The sequence below is a fragment of the Cygnus atratus genome, chromosome 2, assembly GCF_013377495.2.
Source record: "Cygnus atratus isolate AKBS03 ecotype Queensland, Australia chromosome 2, CAtr_DNAZoo_HiC_assembly, whole genome shotgun sequence".
Classification (NCBI taxonomy): domain Eukaryota; kingdom Metazoa; phylum Chordata; class Aves; order Anseriformes; family Anatidae; genus Cygnus; species Cygnus atratus.
The window spans coordinates 3,308,313-3,331,950 of NC_066363.1; the positions used below are offsets into that span (position 1 = coordinate 3,308,313).

Genomic DNA, 23,638 nt, shown 5'->3' on the forward strand with positions numbered 1-23,638 from the left:
ACACCACTTAAGGAAGTAAAAGAAAAGCTGTAGAGATGCAAAGTATATTCCCTAAAGTAATCAAACAAATGTCAAACAAAACTCATTGCTTTAAAATATTGCATTTTAAAGTTAAAAGTCAGAAACTGCCTAGCTATAATCTTTAGCTGTTTTCTACTTTGAAACTGCAAATTCAAACTCTATATATTATGAAGGAGAAGCCAAGTTTCACTTTGAAAAAAGTGCACAGATTGCTGACTTTGTGTTTCACCATCCATCCTTGCCTATTTGTAAATCCAGTTATTGGACACAAATGTGACTTCAAATTGACCGTATACAAGCACATCTGCCTTTATGAGCAGCCTCAGTGGCTTCCTACGGATTCTGTAATTGCACCTATTCCCAGGATGAGCTGCGGCACTGGAGACCAAATAAGGGATTGAGCTTAAATGCCAAAACTTGAATATATTAAGAAAGGCATCTGCAAGTGTATTCAGCTTGCACAGCAAGGTTGTGGTGGCAAAGGGGCTGCAGGGGTGGCCTCTGTAAGCAGAGCCCAGCAGCTGCCCTACGTCAGATCAGAGCCAGCTCCACAGCAGATCCATGAGTTACACTGGTTGGGCCTCTGGGAGAGGAGATTTAAGGGGAAAAACCTGCTGTGCTACAGCAGCTGGGAGAAAGGGGTGAGAAATGGGAGAGAAGCAGCCCTGCAGCACCCAGGGTGAGTGCAGCAGGAGGGCAGGAGGTGCTCCAGGCACACAGCACAATTCCCCTGCGGCCTGTGGAGAGGCCCCTGGTGGAGCAGGCTGTCCCCCTGCAGCCCATGGGTCCCACACGGAGCAGATCTCCATGCTGCAGCCCGTGGAGGAGCCCCCGGTGGAGCAGGTGGATGTGGCCTGGAGGAGGCTGCGGCCCATGGAGAGCCCCCGCAGGAGCAGGCCCCGGGCCGGAGCTGCAGCCCGTGGAGAGGAGCCCACGCAGGAGCAGGGGGTCTGGGGGGAGCTGCCGCCCGTGGGGGACCCGTGCTGGGACAGTTTGCTCCTGGGGGATGGACCCCGTGGTACGGAGCCGTATGGGAGCAGTTCTTGATGTTTATGGAAAACCCACACAGGATCAGTTTGGGAAGGATGGCAACCCATGTGAGGGACCCCACATAGAGCATGGGCAGAGCACGATATGTAATACAATGTGTGAACAGTTGTCTGATGGGCTGGGGCTCTAAGCGTTATAATAAATGGGATTAGAGCAGGCTGGCAGCCAGTCACTAGTGGGGTTCCCCAGGGCTCCCTTTTAGGGCCAGTTCTCTTTAATGTTTCCATAAATTACTTGGACACAGGACTTGAATGTATACTAAGTCTGCAGACAACACTAAACGAGAACGAGCTGTTCACCCCCTTGGGAGTGGAGAGGCCTCGCAGAGAGATCTTGGCAGACTCAAAGGCTGGGCAGTCAGCAACAATATGAAGTTTAACGAGTGCTGGGTTCTGCACATAGGACAGGGGCAGCCCTGGCTGTATGTACAGGCTGAGGGACAAGAGGCTGGAGAGCAGCCCCACAGAAATGGATGTGGGGGTTCTGCTCAGTGGCCAGGTGAATGTGAGCAAACAGAGTGCCGTAGGAGACAGGAGGGCTTTCAGCATCAGCTCGAGCACCGTGTGCAGTTTCGGGCAGTACACACTTCTACTAGCATCCAAAGGAAGGCCACAAAAATAGGTCTTGCCCTCTAGACCTTTCACTATGAGGAACGGCTGAGGACCCTTGGCTTGTTCAGAGCAGGGCAGGCCAAGGGGAGGCCTCATGGCAGCCTGCAGCTCCCTCGTGAGGGGAGCGGAGGGGCAGGCGCTGAGCTCTGCTCTCTGGGGACAGCGACAGGACCCGAGGGAACAGCATGGAGCTGGGACAGGGGAGGGGTCAGGCTGGGTGTTAGGGAAAGGTTCTGCACCCAGAGGTGGTCGGGCACTGGGACAGGCTCCCCAGGGCAGTGGGCATGGCCCAATGCTCTCAGACATAAGGACTGGTTTTTAGGTGGTCTCGTGTGAAGCCAGGAGTTGGACACTATGATCCTTGTGGGTCCCTTCCAACTCAAGATATTCTGCGACTCTAAGAGAGTGACAGTGACAAGCTGTCATAGATTGTCCCCAGCCACCCTTCCTCATTCCCTTGCACTGCTCAAGGGGAGGAGGTAGAAGAGGATGGATGAGGGAAAGTGTTTTCGGTTTGCCTTTAGTTCTCACTGCTTCAGCCTGTTAGCAACAGGCAATAAGTTACATTAATCTCCCTATGCTGAGTATTTTCCCCATGACAGTAACTGGGGAGGGAACTCCCTGACCTTATCTCAACCCACGAGCCTTTTTTGTTGTATTTTCTTCCTCGGTTCTGTTGAGGAAGAGGAGTAAGAGCAGTTGTGGTGGAGTTCAGCTGCCCAGCAGGGTGAAGCCTTAAGAGAAAGCGTGCCGGGCACCTCAGCTACTGGCCAGATGCAGGGAGAACACTCAATGGCCAGCATAGAGATTGTGAGCGCCCTGTGGGATCCTGTCTGGCTTCCAGCTGCTACTCCAGGAGCACTGGGTGTCTTGTGGATGGCACACCCTGTCTCGCAGATACCCAGTGCTATCTCAAACAACACTGATGTCTGCATGTGGTAAGAAGTCCTGATCAAAAGGGTCTAAAGCATTACAGCACGCTTTAAAGACTTATACAGCAGCCCACCTAAACCTTATCAGGAGCTCAGGAGCTTACTCCAGAAGTTTATTCACCTGCCTGACCCCAAGGAAAGCTAGTGCCATTTAAATACACTACAGGATATCCAAGAAAAATACATGGGGCAGGCAGGCAAGACATGACATTCAGAACATCCACAGCCTTCTTGCCCAGCAGCTGAAGCCCTGGTAAGACACCCCAGGACACTAAAAATGGCTTTAGATTACTACAGGCAGCTGAGGTCAATCTAGCTTCCGTGGAGATGATTATGCCTTACTCTGCCTGAATTCCCAAACCATAAAGCTTTCTCACTACAATGATTAAGAAAAAGAATTCTTTGAGAAACATTAACATATTTTAAAATACTTTCATATTTGGTAAAAGTACTCTCAAACACTATTAATTTTGTCTTCGTACATAAACTATAATTTAGCATCTGACACAAGCTTAGGTTGTTCCTCTGCATGGTGAGAGGCAGGGCGTTTTAAGTCCATTAAAATTGAACAAGTAAGCTGAGACTATCATAACTGAAAGAGGAAGACATCTGAATTAAATACAGGAATGAAAAGAAACTTTAGAGCCCTCAAACGATAGCTTCGTGATTGATGTAGCATCATTAAGTTTTGATGTGTATTGTTCAGATAAGCTTAAAAATGGAAAATTGTGACAAGAGAATCAGATATCACCAAGTAATAAATAGCAAACCTGTGTCTTGTAGAGAGCTTTTAAAATGACTTTTTGTCTAGAGATTTTCGTAGTAGTATATCCAGTAAATCTGAATGGATAAATGTAAGAAAGCATATCACTTAGAAGTTGGTTTGAAGGTTAACAGAAAATAAGCTTTTGACACAGTTCTCTCTCTACAGAAAGAACAGGAGTAACTGTGAAAAACTCACTCTTAGGTTTCTCATTAATTTTCCATTTTTAGGGCATTCTTTAGGAAGAGACCTAAAAATGTCTCTTATCTGAACTTCACTGTATCATACTGAAGCTCTTTTCAGGCAAAGGAAAAAAGGAATATTCTTCAGGAGAATTTACTCTTTTACTGAGGACAGGGAAGCGCCATTCACTCTTATCCCCCAAGAAAGATGGCAAAGAAAAAAAGTTTTTAGAGCTAAGCAACTACAGTGAAGTTTAATTTTGAAAACACCGTCGTTATTTCACAATGAAAGTTCTCAGCACAAGCCCAAAGTTATAAACTACATCTTCCCAAACAGAAACTGTTAAACATTAACAGAAGGCCATTTTTAGAAGGGAGTTAACAGGATGAATATTGACATAAACATTAGCAGCCTTAAATACTAATATTGGACCTAGAATACAACTACTTTAATCAAAAAGACTCCAATTTACATCAGACTTGGCAACATTTTTAGAAGGGAGTTAACAGGATGAATATTGACAAATGTTAGTAACCTTAAATACCACTATTGGACCTAGAATATAACTACTTTAATCAACAGACTCCAATTTACATCAGACTTGACCATTTATTCATGACAGAGTCATGCATTTTCTGCAAAATAATAGAATGTGGCTATATACTGGAATGGATTGATTTTTTTTTTTATTAAGATACGGGAAAACTTCATTTTCAGCACATTATTTTCCATAGTGATGGGACCAAAGTAAATAGTATGTGTGTATGAACAGTACTATCCAGCAACGCAGAAGAAAATCATGTCTGGAACAAATACTCCAAAGGGAAAAAATAAAGTGCTCTCTCCAAATAAAATGACATTCCCCTTCCTCCCTCCTCCTCCCCCCCCCCCCCCCCCAAAATAAATAATAGGATTTTGAAGGGCACATACAAAACCATACAAACCATCTCTATCACAGATCTCACTCCTTTCTGCACACAATGCTCAGCATTGTAATTTGCAGATATTCTATTAAAATGTGGTTGGTACACACAAAACCAAAAGAATCTATTATTTTCTGGACACTAAGAGCACACAATAGCATAGCCATACTTTCAGGGTAAAAAGCAATGAACAAGGAGCAATCATGTAGCACCTGCTTCTATCCTAAATGAATGCCACAAGCAAGTCGTGAGAACTGATGTTTCCTATTATAGATCACACAGGAGGCACCCACTCGACCCTATTCAAAATAAGGTGGATAACATCGTTATAGGTAATTTAGCAATACCATCTTTCTCATGAACAGCGCTCCTCTGTTTAACAAAAGCTCAACTATCACATTACATCTACTCACATGAAAAATTGGGAACCATTGGTATGTTTCCCTCGGTTTGCCATTGACAAAAGGAACGCTCTGTCATGTTTGAGAATAAAGTTTTCATCTGTTTGAAGAAAAAATATGTTTGTCAGATTTTCCCTGACAAGGAATACGAGTAATTTTCTTAGCAACTTATGGGTGCTACAAGGAGAAATTCTTCCGCCGCTAAAGAAACTTGAACAGGTTGGAAAAAACATAAATCTAATGAAGACTCAAAAGTTACAGTAGAAAAATTCAATACAGAAAACATTTCTCAAATAAAGTCTCAGAAATAGCAAGAACTTCTCTAATGGAAAAAATTAAACTCATCATTAGTGTTTTCAGTAAGCACTTGATCCTCAGACTTAAATTTAAATCCAGCATTTTCTCAATAAAATAAAGTTGGTAGACTTACTGCTATCCTAAAACAAAACATAAATGATACTATTATTTACACAGCAGGCACCTCAAGTAGAAAGATCTACTGAAACAGCCATATCCCTGGAATGGCAAGTTAAAAGACAGCCACCTATCAATCCCAAGCTGGATGCATCAAAACACATAAGGAAAAAAACAACAAAACCCCAGACCCCTAGATACCTGAAAGAGAGACCAAATAATACATTCTTCCTTCAACCTAAATGTAAATCCAATTAAAACTAAACATGTATTTCACATTCCAGTGAATTAAAGAGGACTTCTGTTTTTACAGCGTTCATATTAAAGCAGGTGATTTTCGAAAATTTGTTTTCAAAGCTAAAAATAGTTTGAGCATACACAGCTGTTATTTTACATACCAAAACACGATACTGCGTGCTCAGCACTTACCACCTTTAGTACACTCTTTAGAAACTAAGGCTAGTAAGATCTTAGCAATTTTTTCTATTCAAGAGCTTCTTTTGACTAGAGACTGCAATACTCATCTGTCTTTCAAACTTAACCGCATGCACTTAGCCACGCAGACCTGCTTGCAAAACATTCAGAACCAGTGGGCTGTTATGTACACATAGTGCCTTTATTAAGGCTTCAATACCATAGTAACTACCTGTTTTTTTTTCCCTGCAAGAAAGAATTATGTCCTTAAATGAATACTTTATTAAAAAAATCACCATTTTCTTTCCAACAACAGATTAAAAAGGTAAGCGCACATTAAAACTTCTTTCCAAGTAAAATAACTCACGTAGCATATAAACAAAGTCAAACACTTGGAAATGAGCACGAAGCATACAAACCTTGAACAGGGGAGGGGAGAAAAGGGACGTTAAAAGAAGAAATAATTGTTTAGAACTGAAAATTATGCCAGTAATTCTTTCCCAGATTAAGTCATTAACCCTCACAAAGGTTAGACACAGAACTCTTCGTTTGTCCAAGCAACACAGATATCCATCTACAAAGGGATGTATCAGTTGTCTATATATTTACTAGGGAAGGTACAGGGGAACAGAGTTTGAATTTGTGTTACTGAGCTTTTGTCTCTTACCTTTTCATTTTGCAAAAGACCACATTCTCTATAAACAAAAGAATATGTTGACAGTTTTAGGCAGGAAGATAGGAGTTTATTCATGAATAAAGTTGCCTAACCTCCATGCTGAAAGTCATGTTTAATCAATAATGTTAGCCTTAATTAATTGTCAGTTAAAGTTAAATATTACAAAAAAAAACTCTGAAAGTCATGCATATAAAAATAATTCTCATGCAACATTAGTTTCATGCAAAAGGTGATGTATAAGTAGAACTCTTCTCATTAAGTATCTTGGGAATCGAGGCTTATCTCACAACTGAGCTGAGAATATGGAAAAATATACTTGCTCTTACCTTTAAAATAGCCACCATAAATAGATTCACCTCCTTTTCCATTACCTGTGCATTAAAAAGCATGGATTAAACCTTTTGTTCAGTTTATAAAACACTGCATGTAACATTCCAAGTTATAACACACCAGGACACGCTAGCCAGTTACTAATACATGAGCACATGCCCCTTAATTAAAAGGCAGGGCTGTTCGTTATGCAGTTCACTGTCCTGCTGACACTCAGAATATTGAGAATGAAGACTGCTTTCGTGCTTCTGAACACTAGAAAACCTGAAGTGAGGCTCCACTGCCATTTGCTAGAGCAGCAGCAACAGAAAATACAATGACAACCAAAAAAAGGACAGTGGGCATGACCAATGATCTTGTCCTGCTCAGAGCAGCCGAGACCACTGGAACAGATGAGAAAAGGGTTTTTTTTAAAGGCATCTTTACTTCTACTTGACTCTCAACACAGTATATTCTCCCACCACCCATTTTTATCCATTAGAAGACTTCAAGATAGAGGATAACAGACACTTTGACAGGTATTTCACAGGACAACCAGTTGAAACATCATGTTGTGCACATACTGCGGGGAAGGAAACACTCTTGGAAAACCTGCTTTTAAAAGGAGACTTATTCATTAAGCATTTCTAGCTCATTTACTCCCTTTTTTCCCCCACTTTAACTTGTTCAGAAAGGTCCTTGTAACAATAAAGCAGTAATGAGCGTTACTAGTACTACCGCTGAGATGAGAGGTATCACTTCGGTTGAAACATTTTAGAACCTCAGAAATTAATGAAGGCACAGGGGATCTACGCTATACTTCTCAGCAAATGAAGTATTTTCATGGCATTTTTAATACTTCCACGATGTATTCCACAATTATGTTATAATCACATAGACAACATCTCCGTTCCATTTAAAACACCTAGGTTTTAAAGGTGTATTTTACCTTCGCTGAAGTCCCCACCCTGAATCATGAAGTTTTTAACCACGCGATGGAATGTAGTGCCTTTGTAACACAGCTTCTTGCCAGTTGTTTTGCCAATTCCTTTCTCACCTGCAAGAAGTTTAAACAAAAAGAATCCACAGACTGTCACCGAACAAATTCAAGGATTTTAGTGCTCTAGCCCTCTAGTGCTAATGAACATGAGAGACATAAAATAACAGCTATAAAAGATAAAGCAGCCCTACCTGTTGCTTCTTCACCTCCCATTAACAGCATAGTCTTTTGCAAGGTGACTCAAGTAGGCACAAGCAAAAATTAGGCTTCTTCAAAATAGTTTCTGAGCATGAAACTCCCTACAAAGTGGAGCTCAGTGGACAGATACATGGCGCAGCTGTAATCCAAGCCTGCTGATTTCTAAGACATCCCAGCACCTCAACCTGCATTAAAATATCTTCCAAAGTTTGGAAGAATTATGCCACTAGGCACCTGGACGGGGGTGTGAGGACTGGGAGTGCAGAGACCCCAGTTAGTAGGAAACACTTGTTTACAGGAGACACTTATATAGACCCCAGTCAGGGAACAAATTAGGTCAACACACATAAGCCCCAAGTTTGTGTTAAGAACTCTTAGTTTCTTGGTCCGCTAAGAGCTCCTACAGCCCTACCTACTTGCTTCCTCCCTGCCTAAAGAATTCTTTCCACGTGCTGCAAATCACTTGGACATGGGATGGATGAAAAGTTGTTACTCTGAGACTGTAAGGGATAATCCATCATCTGAGGAGAGCACAACACAAGGACCTTTACCGAAGTTCCCTTCTACCTCTGCCAGGTAAACTTCAGTTTCAGGCCCTCTCACCACCCTGCACTGCCAACCTAATCCCAGGTATTCTGCTCCAGGTGCCCAACAGCAGTCTCCTGTTGAGATTATAGGAAGGCAAGCTCCTGACTAAGCTCCAAGAAGCAGATTTTTGTTTATCTGGGAGGGGACCGAAAGATCTGCAAATGCCAGTTTGCAAGTCCAGATGTTTAATTTAAATGCAAGGAGCGTCTTGCTATCAAGGCAGACAGCATTCCTTCCCAGGAGCCAGGCCTATTTGTGACAACGTCAGGCTGCAGGAAGGCAGCCAGAATCACCCTGTCCTCCTCCACCTGTTTCTGACCTCCAGGTTTGCTTCACAGATTATGGAGGGTGCAGCAGGGGCATGGCGATGGGCACAGCTTTTGAAACCCTGACCTCCGGTCTCTCTCTCTCGGGACACAGCACGTTGCTCTGAAACAAGTGAAACCCCTCTTCACAACGAGGGGATGGCCGTGCACAGCCCCAGCCAAGTGTCTGTGAGGTCCCCAGCAGGAAAAGTGGGGAAACATGACACTAAGAAGCCACGATGCCTTCACCAGCTACAGTGCAGGTGGGTACCCACATGTCTTGAAGCAAAATAACATGCTAGATCCACCTAGCACGCAGCAGTTAAGTATTATGCAAACACGCAATGCTCACAGCCTGCTGCTAAGGTATTCTATTACCTTGATTATATTGTCCAGAATAATGGGATATCACCCCCTCTCTATTATCTACTTCCTTAAATAAGCGTAGTCCTTGTGTAAGACTGCAGCAGGATGTCGACACCAGGGAACGACCCTGTATTGGGTAAATCTCCAATGATTCAAGGTTTTCTTGCAAAGAGCAAAGATAAGAGTAAAAGATATACCTGACAGGAACCCAGGCTTTCATGCTGACTAAACGGATCTGGCTGTCAGAAGTGAAAGGAGTCAGGGAAGCCCAGCTCCTAAAAGTGACTTATTTCGTCTCTGAGGATGGTATAGCAGCTTAAAAGCCCAAGAAGTTAAAGCAGCCCTCATTTCAGCTCTGGTTGCCAGAGGTATACGTGATCTCACCTTCATCTCCCACCACTGAACTGCTGCTCTTCTGAAGACAGGCTTGGAAAACCCCCTAACACAGTCTAGGCAAACGCAGAAGTAGAGGTCAAACCACAAAGCTGCATCCGTCCCTGGGGACAGGCAGAAAGATGTGCCAGCGCTGCTGGATCCTGCTGCGAAGAGCACGAATGACCCTAAACCTGGCCTGCTGCTCCTGGCCACAGCGGTCACCTGCGGCGCCACGCAGCAGACAGCATCCTCGGGCTGCAGGTTCGTAGCTCGGGTGCTGAGGCAACAGAGATACAGAAAGGACAAGAAAAGAGGGCAGAGGAGGTGGCATGCACGATTAGCAGTAACAAATGGACTGGAAGAACCTGTCAAGGAGAAGCAGGCAGACAGAGCAACTGATAGGAAGAAACGCGAGCAAACAGAAGAGCAGCACAGGTGTGATTGGTGCGAACAAGGTAAGGATTAACGTTAGCTGCACGATGCTAGGCTCTAAACCCCGAAATCCCAAGTTCAAACTTGAGAAGTAGCATGGCAGCAGAGAGGTGGCTTCTACTGGCAAAAGCAGTGAATGCAATTTAACTCTCTTCATCATTAATTACACCAAAATTAAAAAAAATGTTACTCCAGGCTTCTCTATATAAATAATTAAATTATGAGGGGGAAAATACATAAGCAAGTTTTTAAAAACACCTAGCAAATATAACTCCATCCTGTGAGCACACAAGCACAAACATTTGCAGGAATGAAACCAGCGTTTCAGGTAGCTTTTAGGTCTGAGTTTGATCTCTACATTAGACCTCAGGACTCCGTGCTATCTTTCAAACGTTTTGCTAACTGAAACACAGGTTCTAGCTGGAGACTTCAACGAAACCTGTACAGCCAGCTGCAGAACACAATTCAAAAAGGGATGCAACACAAAGCTGTGAAACTTTAATTATTCTGCTAAGTACTTGTTTCATTGCCTGTGATCTCCAATACCTTTTCCTTCCTTTGTCTTTGTCCTGGTTTCAGGTAGGACAGAGTTAATTTTCCTCCTAGTAGCTGGCAGGGTGCTATGTTTTGGATTAGGATGAGAAGAGCGCTGATAACATGCCGATGTTTTAATTGTTGTAGAGCAATGCTTACACCAAGCCAAGGACTTTTCAGCTTCTCGCTCTGTCCTGCTAGCGAGCAGGCTGGGGGTGCAGCAGGAGCTGGGAGGGGAAAGACCCAGGACAGCTGACCCAAACTGGCCAAAGGGGTATTCCATACCATCTGACATCATGCTGAACAATATATAGGGGTGGCTAGCCGGGGTGGGGGGGCCGGCTGCTCGGGGATAGGCTGGGCATCGGTCAACGGGTGGTGAGCAATTGCATTGTGCATCACTTTGTACACATTATTACTATTATTATTATTATTATTATTATTGTTATTGTTATTATTTTCCCTGTCTTAATAAACTGTCCTTATCTCAACTCACAGGCTTCACTTTCCCGTTTCTCTCCCCCATCCCGGAGAGGGAGGGGGGAGGGTGAGCGAACGGCTGTGTGGTGTTTGGCTGCCAGCCGGGCTAAACCACAACAGCCTTTTATTTCCGTCTAACTTTTTCTAGCAAAGCCGCTGTAAGGGTTTAAACAAAAACAAGATGAAGGACTTGAGGCTCAGACACTATGCTATTCGGTCTGCTACTCCATCTTATTTCTCATCTTCCGTTATCTATTCTGATTAAGAAAAATTACAAGGAAGCTGCCCATTTTTCTACGGTAGTCTTAACTTTCTTCCCCCTTCTCAGTCTATCCCCAGGTCTCTCTTCAACGACCACAAAAGACGAGGCATCACTACACACACCTCAAAAAAAATTGAGTTACATACTGTCCCCTCCACAAGTTCGTAGTGATGCAAGACCCTGAAATCTTGTCAGATGTTATCTGGAATGTGTCACATTCTGGGATTTGAGCCCTGACAGGACAGGCTTCAAGAAGTTAATGTACGAGGATATCAGCAAATAAACGTCCCCCATAAACGGTTAGCTGAAAGCTGTTCACTAAAGCCAGGCACTAGAATGCTGTCTGGAAGGTCTCGCAGGAAAGTTTGAATCATCCAGAGAACAGTTACTTCACATACAAAGAGGCTTCGTTGATGCCGTTGATTTAAGGTATGCTACGAGTACTTGAGCATTCCTGTACACAAGACCAACAAACCACATAACGCATCCTTCACATAAATACCACGCAGCAGTTCCTGTAATAACCTCATCAAGGCTGATCTTTAACTTATGGTTGCAAATTCACCAGGGAACAGCGTGGATCAAAAAACCACCAAGCCCTTCCTACCCTCACTCTTCCGATCATTAGAAGCCTTTCAAAAATGTTAATTCCTGCTTAAAGTGTAAAAGATTAGACCCAGCCATTATTTTACTAATGCTGTCCTTTGATTTCCCAGATCTATTCTTTCTTTCCCCTCAAACAACCCCAGGATTTTTAAGGGATCATCACGTTCCCACTCAGTCCTTCATTTCGCTAAAAATGAAGACGTCTTCTCTTCACATTTAATAGATGCTTCTCTCTTCTGATCCCTGTGTACCACTCCTATGAACCTAAAATACACTTTCTTGGTATGAGAGTAAGCAGAATTTGACATGGTATCAAGCCATACATCACCGGCGTGCTGTGCAATGACACGATCTCGTAATGTCTGTCCTGAGAAGTTGTCAAGTCCTGGTCATCTTTCACACATGTGCAGCTTGAGCGATCAATAATCCCACCCCAGCCTCACACTTACCAATCACTTCTATCTAAAGAAGCCCCACATTAGGTTCAGGAAATATCTTTTTGCTCCACGAACTTAATTTGGCCCGATGAATTATATGCAGAATCTCCGCTACTCTAACTGAGTAACAGAATATCAGTGTTCTTCAAGTCATCCTCTGCACTAACACGTCCCAGCTTTGCTCTTACCAGGCAAAAAAACAACATAAAACATTTGCACTGTTATTAAGCTATGGTTTATGCTTGTTGAAACAAACAGTAATCGTAAGAAACGTTAAAATTCTTAAATGCAAGCACGCTACTTACCCGAGCACAAGCAAAGGAAGTTTTTGCAAGTCTTTGGACATATATCTGAGAAGAGCTGAAACATAATTCGACCAACTAGAAGATTAAAAAAAATAAAAAGTTTTATAATACTTCATTATATAAAAAACTGCATCTAAACAAGTCAGCATATTTTGACATTAGTTTTGCGGGAAAAAGTTATTTTATCACACAGAATACGAAGACACCTCAAATATGTAAACATCAAGCCATGTGGCAGGAGATATTACAATTGCTAGAAATGAAGATTAAGCAATATCAAAAATCCCAATGATTTCATTTTGATTTCAGCCTTGGAAACCAAACCAACTTGCTTAAAACTCTGTTGTGTCAATTAACTTCTGCTCTGGGAAAAAGCGTTGTCAGGAGTGCAGGTCCTCAGACAGCTGGGGTCTTTTTTTTTTTTTTTTTAAGAAGTGCTAAGTTTATGCAAGTACATGATTATGCCTCTGCAGTTTTCCACGTGACCATCACTTAAAAAAAATCCAACTTAGCCCCACTTTGTGTTAAGGATTATAACTACATCGAACTCTTGGCCTCAAACCTTTTGGTTAGAAGGGTGCAACAGATGAATTGAGCAGGAAAAAAGAAAGACAGGCGAGGTGGAACAGCACTAGCTGTTTCAGGACTAACGAATGCTCCAGTTGCCAAATACAAACACTATTTCCTCCCTACACGAAATGAGCAGAGTAATTCCCACCCTCAGCATAGCTACTCCCACACTACTGGTAGTACTTACGCTGTGCGCCTCGGAAATCTATTAAAACACTGCAGAGTGGAGAAAAACTCATTTTGAACTGTTTCTCATTTTCTATATTATTTTCCAAGATATTGGGACTTACATTTCTAAAGCAAAACTCTAAATGCTCCCAGACAGAAAATCTTACAGAAATGTGTAATTAGCAAAGTTGTTGTTCTCTCTATAGGCTGTGAAATCAGCAATAAATACCACGCTGCTGGCCAACATTAGAAGACAACCAGGAATAATTTCTAAAGGAGCACTACCCTCTAGTGGCATACGCTGGTAAGACTTCAACATAATTATTTAAACAGCAACTACTCTAAGAAAGATTTTCTCTTTTCCTTCCCTCAAAGAAAAATAAAAATTCAGACTTATTTTACTCAATACTTCAGCACCAAGATCCGTTCCAAGAGGCTCCTAAGACACCGCATTCAATTTTAAAGCCTTGTCCAAATATATACGATTGCCAACGAGGAGTATTTTTGGTTCAAAAAGCTAGGGGATAAGTGAGACGTACCACAGAGATCACCTTTATTTTGAACGCTTAGATAAAAATTCAAGATGCCTTCAGCTGTTGAAATGCCTGCACTTCATTAGCTGCAGCGAGAATATTCTCTGAGGAGCTGTTACAGCAGGAAAGACTGAAGGAAATGGGTAGGGACAGTCTTCAAAGCAGGAAGAAATAGCAAATGTTCAGTGAGTCCAGATTAAACAGCGGCAGCTGTAACTGCCACCGTGAAAGGACAGCTATTTGGACGTGAAGGATCCATTGTAAGCGACGTGCATTGAAGATCCACGCAAGAACACAAAGAGAAGGCAGTTAAGTACCAAAAGTTTTCCATTCGCATTGTGAGCCCAGCAATTTAGGGCAAGAGAAACCCCGTTCCTGTTTGCAGAAGCGCTGACCTGAGCGGTGAGGGTGCTTCCGAAAGCCACGCGCGTGTCCCCTCCTGCATCCACCGCAGGAAGTATCCTCCTGGGAGGGGAAATGGCACAATCCCCCTCGCACCAAGAGCAGAAAAATGAAGGGCAGCTGCTGCTGCACCAGGGTGAGAGCTGCCCAATAACCCAAGGGTGCTGCTGCCACCAGGAGGGACCTCAGCCCCCAGGCACGAAGCGCAGAAGCAGGCTCCATCCTACACACCAGGGCACGGCAGCCAGCACCCTAAGCAGCACGCACCACTTCTGTCTTCTGGTGGAAGAACTCCCTCGTGGAGTTCTGCCTTGACATCTTCAAGAACTAAAGAGAGGTCCATAACGAAGGTACCGTGATTTCAGGACTTCCAGTGCTTTGTCACTAACATCTGCACCGCATCGTGCCCTTCAGCCCCTACGAACTACACCGCACAGCATCAAGAGTCTAAAAAAAAAAAAAAAACTTAAAAAATAGGGAAGCAGTTCAAAAATTAAGGAAATCTCTTCCCCCCCCATCGCCTGCAGCGCTCTCACCCTCCTATTTCCCATTGTAGGAAACGCGGCGGTGTGCTTACACCCACACCAGCCACACGCTGCGCGCCCAGCTGGTGGGCTGCTGCCCGTACCTTACCTGAGCTGCACCAACAGCACTGCCAGGGAAAGGCTGTATTTTCCCCGGGTAAACAGTTAATAAAACGTGCCAAAGAGATCCAACGCATTTTGACACCTTGATCAGACAGGCACCTCGTGAGCTACCGCTGTTAACACACACAAATCTGTTGTAAGGCTGCTTCGAACCTACAGACATCTTCGACCTGCGCCCTGAAGAAGGGAAACAGCTGGTTTTAAACCTGGAGCTGAGGCTCTCGCTGACAGAGCACAGGTGAAAAAAAGCATCTGTGTTGCTAATTGACTCTAATTTAGACACCTCTGCTCTGAAGTAATCGCCGTCACTGCGTGCAGAGAATTTCCAGTGGTTCCTTTGGATTTATTTCCCTGGTAGCAGGCTGAAGTTACCTGGATGGGGAACGAGCTCGCTGCGACCAACTGTACGTCGTGAACTGAAAGCTAAATGAAACAAAAACCTGCTGGCGAGAGTTGCCCCATTGGGGGACACCTGCTCACAAACCTACACCGGCTCCTCTGTTGGCTGTAGCCAAGCAAGGAGCCCGCAGAAGTCGCTCGCTCCTAGACCAAAGCAAGAACACTGGCATTAATTATGTTTTCTGACGATGAAACTCACCTAGCTTCAGCCACAAGTCTTCCAGCTCTGCAAGGAAGTTATACCAACTATTAAAGTCTTGTTTTAGAGTAAGACTGGATAAGCAGGCAGGCTATTTGTCATTTCAATCTTAACTTTGCTCTCAGGAAGACGATTCTCACCAGCTCACGGCTCCACAGACGTGCCTCAGCTCTGACAGCACTTTGCTTTTTGTGCTAGCCACACCACGGAGGTTTAGCCAACTATAACTTCACATCTGCTTCTTAATCACAAACCTGTACTTGGATAAGTACTCTAATTTGCTGGAGGCTTTTACCTTAAAGATATCTTGGGGTAGAAATTAGAGGAAGTGGTAAAAGTAGCGTTTAAGTTGCTGTAATTAACTACAGTGAGTGATGTACAGATAAATTCTAGGTTGGTTTGAAGTCTGATTTCATAAAGCGTTATCATAAAGCTAATGAGCTCCGCCAATTAGAGAGACCAGACAGCATAATGACCAGATACGGGCCTATTTCAATGCTCTATTTCCAGACTGAAAGACGAAAACTTTTTGGTTTTGAACCCCTCAATCCTTCAGCCGTGGAAACGCTCGCTCTGGATTCGAACGAAGCCGTAAAGAATCCAGGACAGGAATATCCCCACCACACCATACTAAGCACTCCTGCTAGCACAGCTGGTTAAAACGATCACTGATTTCAAGGGGTTACCCAGCGATTTCCCCCCCATTTAGATGCTTAACTTCTGTTCGGAAGCCAGCTCTGGAGACGGCCACATATTGCGGAGTGCATTTCCCAGGGAACACAAGCTGTTTCCCTCGCCCGCGTTAGGTTTAGGCCACAAAGGTGCCAATTTCAGACACTCCCAGAATAAACCTTGTTATTTAAAGTAGATTTGAACACGCTTGTCTTTTCCCGGTTTCTCAGAGCAAGCCAGGTAAGAAGACACCACAGAATTTCCCCTGGATATGGGGGGAAGGCCCTGCTGGAGGAAAAAGCTGGGGTTACAACCCCGGGGTTACAGCCCGAAGGCACAGCCCCTGCAGGCTGAGAGCAGAAGTTTACCCAAGGCCAAAGGGCTTGGGTACGTTTGCCTAACAATTTCGATAGCACCCCACTAAAATGAAGTTATTTTAATCTCACGAGCTTATTTATTTATCCCTAAATTGGGGAATTCTAAGTTATATACACCGTAAAAGACTGCTTTAAAGTGGGAGCGTGGCTACTGATTTGAGAAAAAAATGAAAGCTGCCTGCAGGAAAAGAGCAGATTTCATTCAAAACAGCAGTTAATGGATGGTGCACGTCCTCTGAGCCCAGACCTGCAGAGGTCTCGACACATCAGCGCTGTTAGTGCCTCCACCACCCCTCTTTGCAGGGAAAGCCTCTGCAAGCCTCCTTCCCCAGCCCTCTGCTAAGCCCCGTCCCCAGGCATCCGCAGGTCCAATCTTCCACGCTCTCCCCAAAAGCGACCATTTCGCTATTGCTCACACCAACTTACTGGCTTCGGTTTCGCAGAGAGAAAGGGAGAAAACACATCCTGGCTTCCCCCAGAGGCACGAGCCGATCCCTTTGGTCTCCCGTTTACCGACTGAACTTGTCCCAGACCTCCAGACAAATCTTTGGGGGATTCCGTCCTGCACTGGCCACGGCAGTTTTATATAAAAAGTGGATTTCAGTGTTGTTAAACCAGCTCCCCACAGACTCTAGCTATATCCTACAGCCCTCACGCTCTGCGATTAGGGTTCCCCATGCTGTATGTCCTTTTGACTCACATATAGCACTCAATTGGATTGCCGAACTGTTCACGGACAGCCAAGGCACGGATCTGTTTCCTGCCCACCGGCACCTTTCTGCCTTCCAAGTGCTAGAAGTTAAAGGGAAGCCAGCTGGGAACAATTCGTCTCCTCAGGAAGGGCAAGAAAGACCCCATGAGGACTCCCAGGCCCTACTAACGCAGACAGTCCTGCGATGCCTTTTGCAGCGGAGCTTATTTAATGTAAATTCAGACTGGAGACTAGAAGGAGAAAAGTAACGAAGGAACAGCCCGCCTGACAAAGGGACCGACGGGACGAAAAGAAACCAAAGTGAAAGGAAAAATGAACAAGAGGTCAAGCAACAACAGAAGGCACGAGAAAAAATGGTAAGAATAAGGAAAAGTCTATCGTGAAGAGCAACGAAACAAAGCAAACCCAAGCGTAACGTGTTTTCTGATGGACAAAGCCAGCCAGCAGCACGAATGGGGAAGAAAAAATTGGCATGGCCACACAAACTGCTACATCAGCAGGCTATATACGTGACACCCTAGCCAGGCATCAGGCTCGGGTATCATGGTCAGAACAGGAGATCCACACAGGTTTTGCACCACAGAGCAAAGCCAATATTATTTAGAGAGGCATCTGCTGCCATCCCCAGATTCTTGGCTTGCTGCAAGGAGTTTACTTGGGCACGCTCCGGGTGTCTGAGCTGGGATGGACCCAAAACGAGGGACAAGTGCTGCCTGTGCAACTATCACAACACATCCCTATTCCTGATTTCATCTCCTTTTGCTTTTTAAAAAAATACCACAATGTGCGTTCATGAAAACGAAGAGGCAATTTATTTAAAGTAGTCTCAATTTCGAGTTACACTGAAAACACTGAAACCAAGCCTACAGAGTCTGCCCCGAGCAAGAAGCCCGTACCAGCAGGCACACAAGTTTCATTTCGAGATTCTGCAGCTGAAGTTACCAAACAGACACGGAGGCACAAAAGCTGTAACGCAGCTTCTGAAAGCACGACCAAAGCCACACCATTCATCTCCCTGTTTTGTAAGGGATCTAGTTAAACAGCAGAACTAATTCACACTCTGCACTCCTCTTCCTTCTCACACACCACCTTTTGCGGCTCCTCCTAACCTGACCTGTGCACTGAGCTCCTATTTTTAATTGCTACAGGTATCTGCACAGCCACGGGGTAAACGTAATCGGGGAAGGGAAAGCTGAGAGTTGGGGGAACACCGATGGTCTCCAAGCAATCAACACTCAAAAAACGACGCAGTTCCCTGTCCTGCAGGCGAGATGTCTCCTGCAGCGAGAGGCACGTCCTGATTCTCTGCATTTTCTGGGGAGATGTTACTTCGATTTCTTAGTGCGTACAGGGCAGGGGCCAATGCTTTACTTCCTGGCTAGCAAGAAATGCAGCACTGTTCTTTCCTCCAGGTCTTTCTCCCTACATTCAATAAAAGTAAACAAGCAGCTAGACCGATCACATTAAGGCCAGACAAGCAAAATGTTAATTTGGCAAACTGCTGGCAGTTTGGAAGTTAAAATTAGTACCACCCTAGTATCAGCAGGACACTCCATCTCGCAGAGCTAACGCTTCGTGTCATCTGGAAGCACTGTTCTATCATTCACACTTCATTCGGCTCTTGAAGGTTACCTCACAGCCAAAGGGTGATGTTTAAGTTTCTTAAATGCAACTTTACATCCCGAGATAGAGTTGTATAGCAAATTGATAAACAGACGCTCGCATACAGTAGCATAGCCACGTTACACACGAGTCCTGCACCAGTATTTTATTCACTGACATGCTTCCCTGCAAAAATACGAGTGATTAATCAGGTGAAATAAAAGCAGCAGGGCTCTGCATTTCACGTTCACCCTGTTTTAAAGGGAAAATAAATACTGGCAGCAACGGAGCCGAGCCCCGCGCCTATGCCAGGTAACTTAAGCTCTGCACCACCAGGAACGTAACAGCGTGATTCCTCGCCGACAGCAGCACCAGCCACCAAATCCTAGCAGATACGAGGGAAAACGGGGTAACCTGCTGCCTTCGGGATTCACAAGGCTGAGGAGGGACAAGAAGGTAACAAACAGGAGGGAAAACCAAGTGGGGATGGGGCTGCGAGCATACAGACAGTAAGGAGAGGTTCCCCAGACGAGGAGCCCCATCGAAAATCCCTGCCAAAGATGGAAATTCGGCAAAGGCTCAGCCTCAAACCACAGCTCCCACACCAGAAACCCCGCCACAATAAAGCAGCTTTTAGTAGCCTAATTCCACAGTAAATCTGGATTTAAAGCACAGCGTTATAAACTCCACTTCCTTTAGCGTTTTTCTGATCAGAAATGAGTTCTGAAATGCTAACCAAAGGAACTCAAACGTAAACCTTAAGGGATTTACACAGGAGCCCTCTCGGGCCACCGGAGCCGAATTTGGGCTGAAGTTTGGGAGCAAGCCCAACGCCTGACAGCCGTGCCTGAACGCAAGGCAAACCTGCGGAGAGAGTTTTTAAATCTCCATTTTCTAAGTCCTTTGGAGAAAGACTGAGGCAGAAAATGAAAGCAAAAGCACAAGGAAGCAAAGAAATCTTGTTGTGAGAGAGCGGCGGGGCCGGGAGGCACCCGGTGCTGGGAGCCCAGGACCAGGAGCCCCCCTGCAGCCAGCAGGGCTAACACCCGGCTAGCCACACGGGTCACACTTTCTACGTGGAAAAGAGGAGTTCTGAGACATTTCTTTTCCTTGTTTTAAAGCAGGCCGGCCCTTTATGTCCACCCCGGGGCAGGAGGGGGGCAGCAGCCCCCTGTTAATTAGGGGTAATTAGCACACTTCCAGCAGGACCCAGACCACCTTCCACTGCCCCCCACGCCCCAAAGGGCTCCCCAAATTACTGCCAGCCCCCCAAATCCCTGCCACCCTGCCACCCCCTCCCAGCCCCCTCACCCCCCCCAAATTCCTGCTCCTCCTCCCCCAGCCCCCCCCAAATCCCCCCCCCCCGCCTCCCCGTACCTGGGTCCCGGTTGATCTCGATGTCGAAGAAGCACTGGGGCCGGTCCTGCACCCCCATGGCTGCCCCCTCGCCCTCACCACCTGCCCACGGAGAGAAACCGCCGGGGGCTGAGCCGAGCCGAGCCGAGCCGAGCCGAGCCGGGCCCGGCCCCGTGAGAACCCTCTCCCCTCACCGTGTGAGGGAGGGGAGGAAGGGGGGGGAGGGAAAAAACGGGACAAAATGGGGCGCCCCCCAAGCCCTCCTCCCCTCGCCCCCCTTTACCTGGCGGCCCCTGCGCTTTGTCCCCGCTCCGCGCCCCCTCACCCTCCCCCCCCCGGCCCGGGCGCCATGAACCGGCCGCGCGTAGGCCCCGCCCCCCGCCCCTGTCCCCCTTTGGCACGGCCCCGCCCCTTGGCCCGGCTCGGCTCGGCACGGCCCCGCCCCGCCCCGCCGCGCGCGTGCGCGCCCCGCCCCCTCCTCTCCCTCCCCCCCCCCCCCGCCCCCTCCCGCCCTCAGCGGTTTCGCGCCGCTCTCTGAGGGGAAGGAACCCCCCGCGGGGGGCGGCCATGTTGCGTTCCCCGGGCTGAGGGGGGATTTTTTTTTTTGGTTGTTTTTAAGGGGCGTTTGGTTGTTTTTAAGCTCCGCGCTGTGGTTCCGCCGTTTGGTGGTGTCTGAGCAGCTGGGGCAGGTCCTGACTGAAATGCTCACCGCGATTTGTCCCTGGTCATGCTCCCAATTCCTTGGTGCTTCCTTTAGCCAGCGTCAGGAGGAGCTGAAGGAAATGTCATTATTACAGCAGCTCATATATAGAATCACAGAAACATTAGGGTTGGAAAAGCCCTCCAAGATCATCTGGTCCAACATCCCCCCTGCCACCAATGTCACCACTAACCCATGTCCCCAAGCACCACGTCCAACCTCTCCTTGAACACCCCCAGGGACGGTGACGCCACCACCTCCTGGGCAACCCGTCCCAGTGCCTGGCTGCTCTTTCTGAGCAGAAATGTCTCCTCATCTCCAGCCTGAACCTCCCCTGGCGCAACTTGAGGCCATTCCCTCTAGTCCTATCACTAGCTATCTGCAAGAAGAGGCAGATATATGTGTTAAATTTGGGATATGCGACCATCCCAGGGCCTGGAAAAAAAAGCTCTTTACTAATTACTGAACTGTCAAGTTGTTCAGGTTAGAGGTGCCAGTCTCCTTGCTAACTACATAAATCCCCTGCTCACTTTGAGCCTACAACATCCTTCAGGCATGCCTCACAGCAAGGATGCCCAGCAGCTTACAACAGCTTTTCATGTGTCCCCTCATATCCATCTCATTTGTGTAATTACTTTGTTCGCATCCTTACGGTCATCTTTTTGTGGGAGATGGCGGAAGGCAGCAGAGCACATACCCTGCACGACCTATGGCACCTACATCCCGTACAGACTCCATCTAAAGCACAGCCCCACCACTCTGTGCAAGAGATATCTTGTATTGCTTCCAGAAAGAAGACTTTCTGGAAGTAATAAGTTTAGTCTGGAGAATAGTTAGTCTGGAGAAGAGGAGGCTCGGGTAGAGTTCATTGCTCTCTAAAACTTCCTGAAAGGAAGGTGTGTGGAGCTGGGGGTCGGCCTCTTCTCGCAGGTAACTAGTGATAGGACTAGAAGGAATGGCCTCAAGTTGCACCAGGGGAGGTTCAGGCTGGAAATGAGGAGACATTTCTGCTCAGAAAGAGCAGTCAGGCGTTGGGACGGGTTGCCCAGGGAGGTGGTGGCGTCACCGCCCCTGGGGGTGTTCAAGGAGAGGTAGGACGTGGTGCTTGGGGACATGGTTTAGTGGTGACATTGGTGGCAGGGGGGATGTTGGACCAGATGATCTTGGAGGGCTTTTCCAACCTTAATGGTTCTGTGATTCTATGACTTGTACCTTTCTGAGCAGTAGGGACACCCTTACTAAGCCCTCACCACCCAAGAAGCAATCTGCTTCTGTGTTTTTCAAAAGTTGTACAAAGCAGAACTCATTGCAGTAGTTTTACTTGGCAGCAGTATCTGCACTTATGTCCTTGTCCACAGAGAAATTCAGAGGTCTTAGATAAGAAAAATGAAATGTGCTGAGAATAAACAGTGGCAGCACTGAGATCAAGGGATGTTTTCGACAATAGGAATGTAACAAAGTGGAATTGTTTTAGGTGTACTTGATCTATAGCTTTTATGGCTGCTGTCACCACAGCATTTGAGCATCCGATGAAGTTTTAACAGCCGGATTCTGGCATTCCTTACTGTCCCTAATACCTGGTTGTGCGAGTGCTCCCTCAGGAAGCTGGTCTTTGGAGCTGTTGCATACGTCCTTTAGGGATACTTGCATTGTAGGCTATCACACAACATAAAAAAATGTAGCATAGTCTGGCCCTAAACTATTTATGAAATGCCTTTATAATATAGAAGGCTATTATTTGCCTCACTTTAAAACTAGAAACTGAGAAACAAGGCTACTGAGAAATTAATACTAAGTATTCAAGTAGAAATATCACTTATAAATTAAGTAGCTCTATAGGATTTCCTTTCCAAAATGAACATTTGAAAATGTCTTCTTGATTTCCCTAATCTTTCCCAAACAAGGAATATCATATGTTTGCATTTTGATGTTTTTGCTTTTTTTTTTTTTTTTTTTCCTCCTGAGCTAAAATAAACTGCTAATTAATTTCTCTTTACCTGCAGTTTCTTGCTTTTCTGTGTTTGGAATATGAATTGCTTGCTAAAGGCAAATGGACAAAGAAATAAGCAAAAGACTCATAAAAGGCATGGAAATGTGCTACTTGCTTTTCATGCAAGTAGCAAAGATTGTGAGCAATTAAAACAAAAAAGTTAATTTCAAGCTGTGATTATTTTAATAAAGACGCAAATTAGAAAGAAGTTTCTGGTCCCCTGGGAGAAGCTCTTAAGATCATCTCTAGGACTAAAGCTGATGAATATGCAGCCTGGTGGAAGAAAGACATTAAAAAAAAAATCTAAAGCATATTTGAGGCCAGTCTTTTGAAACGTGAAACATTTAGTTACAAATGGAGATCGCTCCTGGTGTTCCTATGTAGGAACTGCTGCAGATGCTGTTCTGGAAATGTCCTGTGCCCGTTGAAACAGCGACAAAGTCCCCATTGATTTCAGCGACCGTGGACGTAGGCTGTTTGAGGGGGATTATGGCCTGTGTGGCAAGGCAGTGGAGTTATGGATGACGAATTGCTTTTGAATAATACTAGGTTCTGTGGCCTACATACAAATCAGGGGGAAACCATTCAAACTGGGACATGGTCTTTATTTTCCAAAGTGTCTTTAATTGTCCTAATAAGTATTAGTCTAAATGTGGCCATGGAAGCTCTACCTAACCAGCTGTTGTTTCAAGGTTAATGTTTAGGTATTTATAGAGGGTTTTGTTT

The 23,638-nt window shown here is 45.5% G+C and overlaps 1 protein-coding gene across 5 annotated transcripts in view; it reads right to left on the reverse strand.

Annotated features, from left to right (window-relative positions):
• The window catches only part of NKTR (natural killer cell triggering receptor), a 42,015-nt gene extending 21,435 nt beyond the window's left edge, over positions 1 to 20,580 (reverse strand). For 4 of the 5 annotated variants that reach the window (XM_035554415.2, XM_035554419.2, XM_035554416.2 and 1 more), the window contains exons 1-6: positions 20,506 to 20,580; positions 20,244 to 20,324; positions 12,586 to 12,660; positions 7,647 to 7,754; positions 6,715 to 6,759; positions 4,897 to 4,984 (exon numbers count right to left, since the gene is read on the reverse strand). In XM_035554415.2, coding sequence (XP_035410308.1) covers positions 4,897 to 4,984; positions 6,715 to 6,759; positions 7,647 to 7,754; positions 12,586 to 12,660; positions 20,244 to 20,301 — 374 coding nt within the window. In that variant the 5' untranslated portion in view covers positions 20,302 to 20,324; positions 20,506 to 20,580. Of the gene's footprint in view, positions 1 to 4,896; positions 4,985 to 6,379; positions 6,400 to 6,714; positions 6,760 to 7,646; positions 7,755 to 12,585; positions 12,661 to 20,243; positions 20,325 to 20,505 lie in introns of those variants that run through there. The other variant, XM_035554418.2, reaches the window with a different exon arrangement.
• Between the last annotated feature and the right edge of the window lie 3,058 nt (positions 20,581 to 23,638).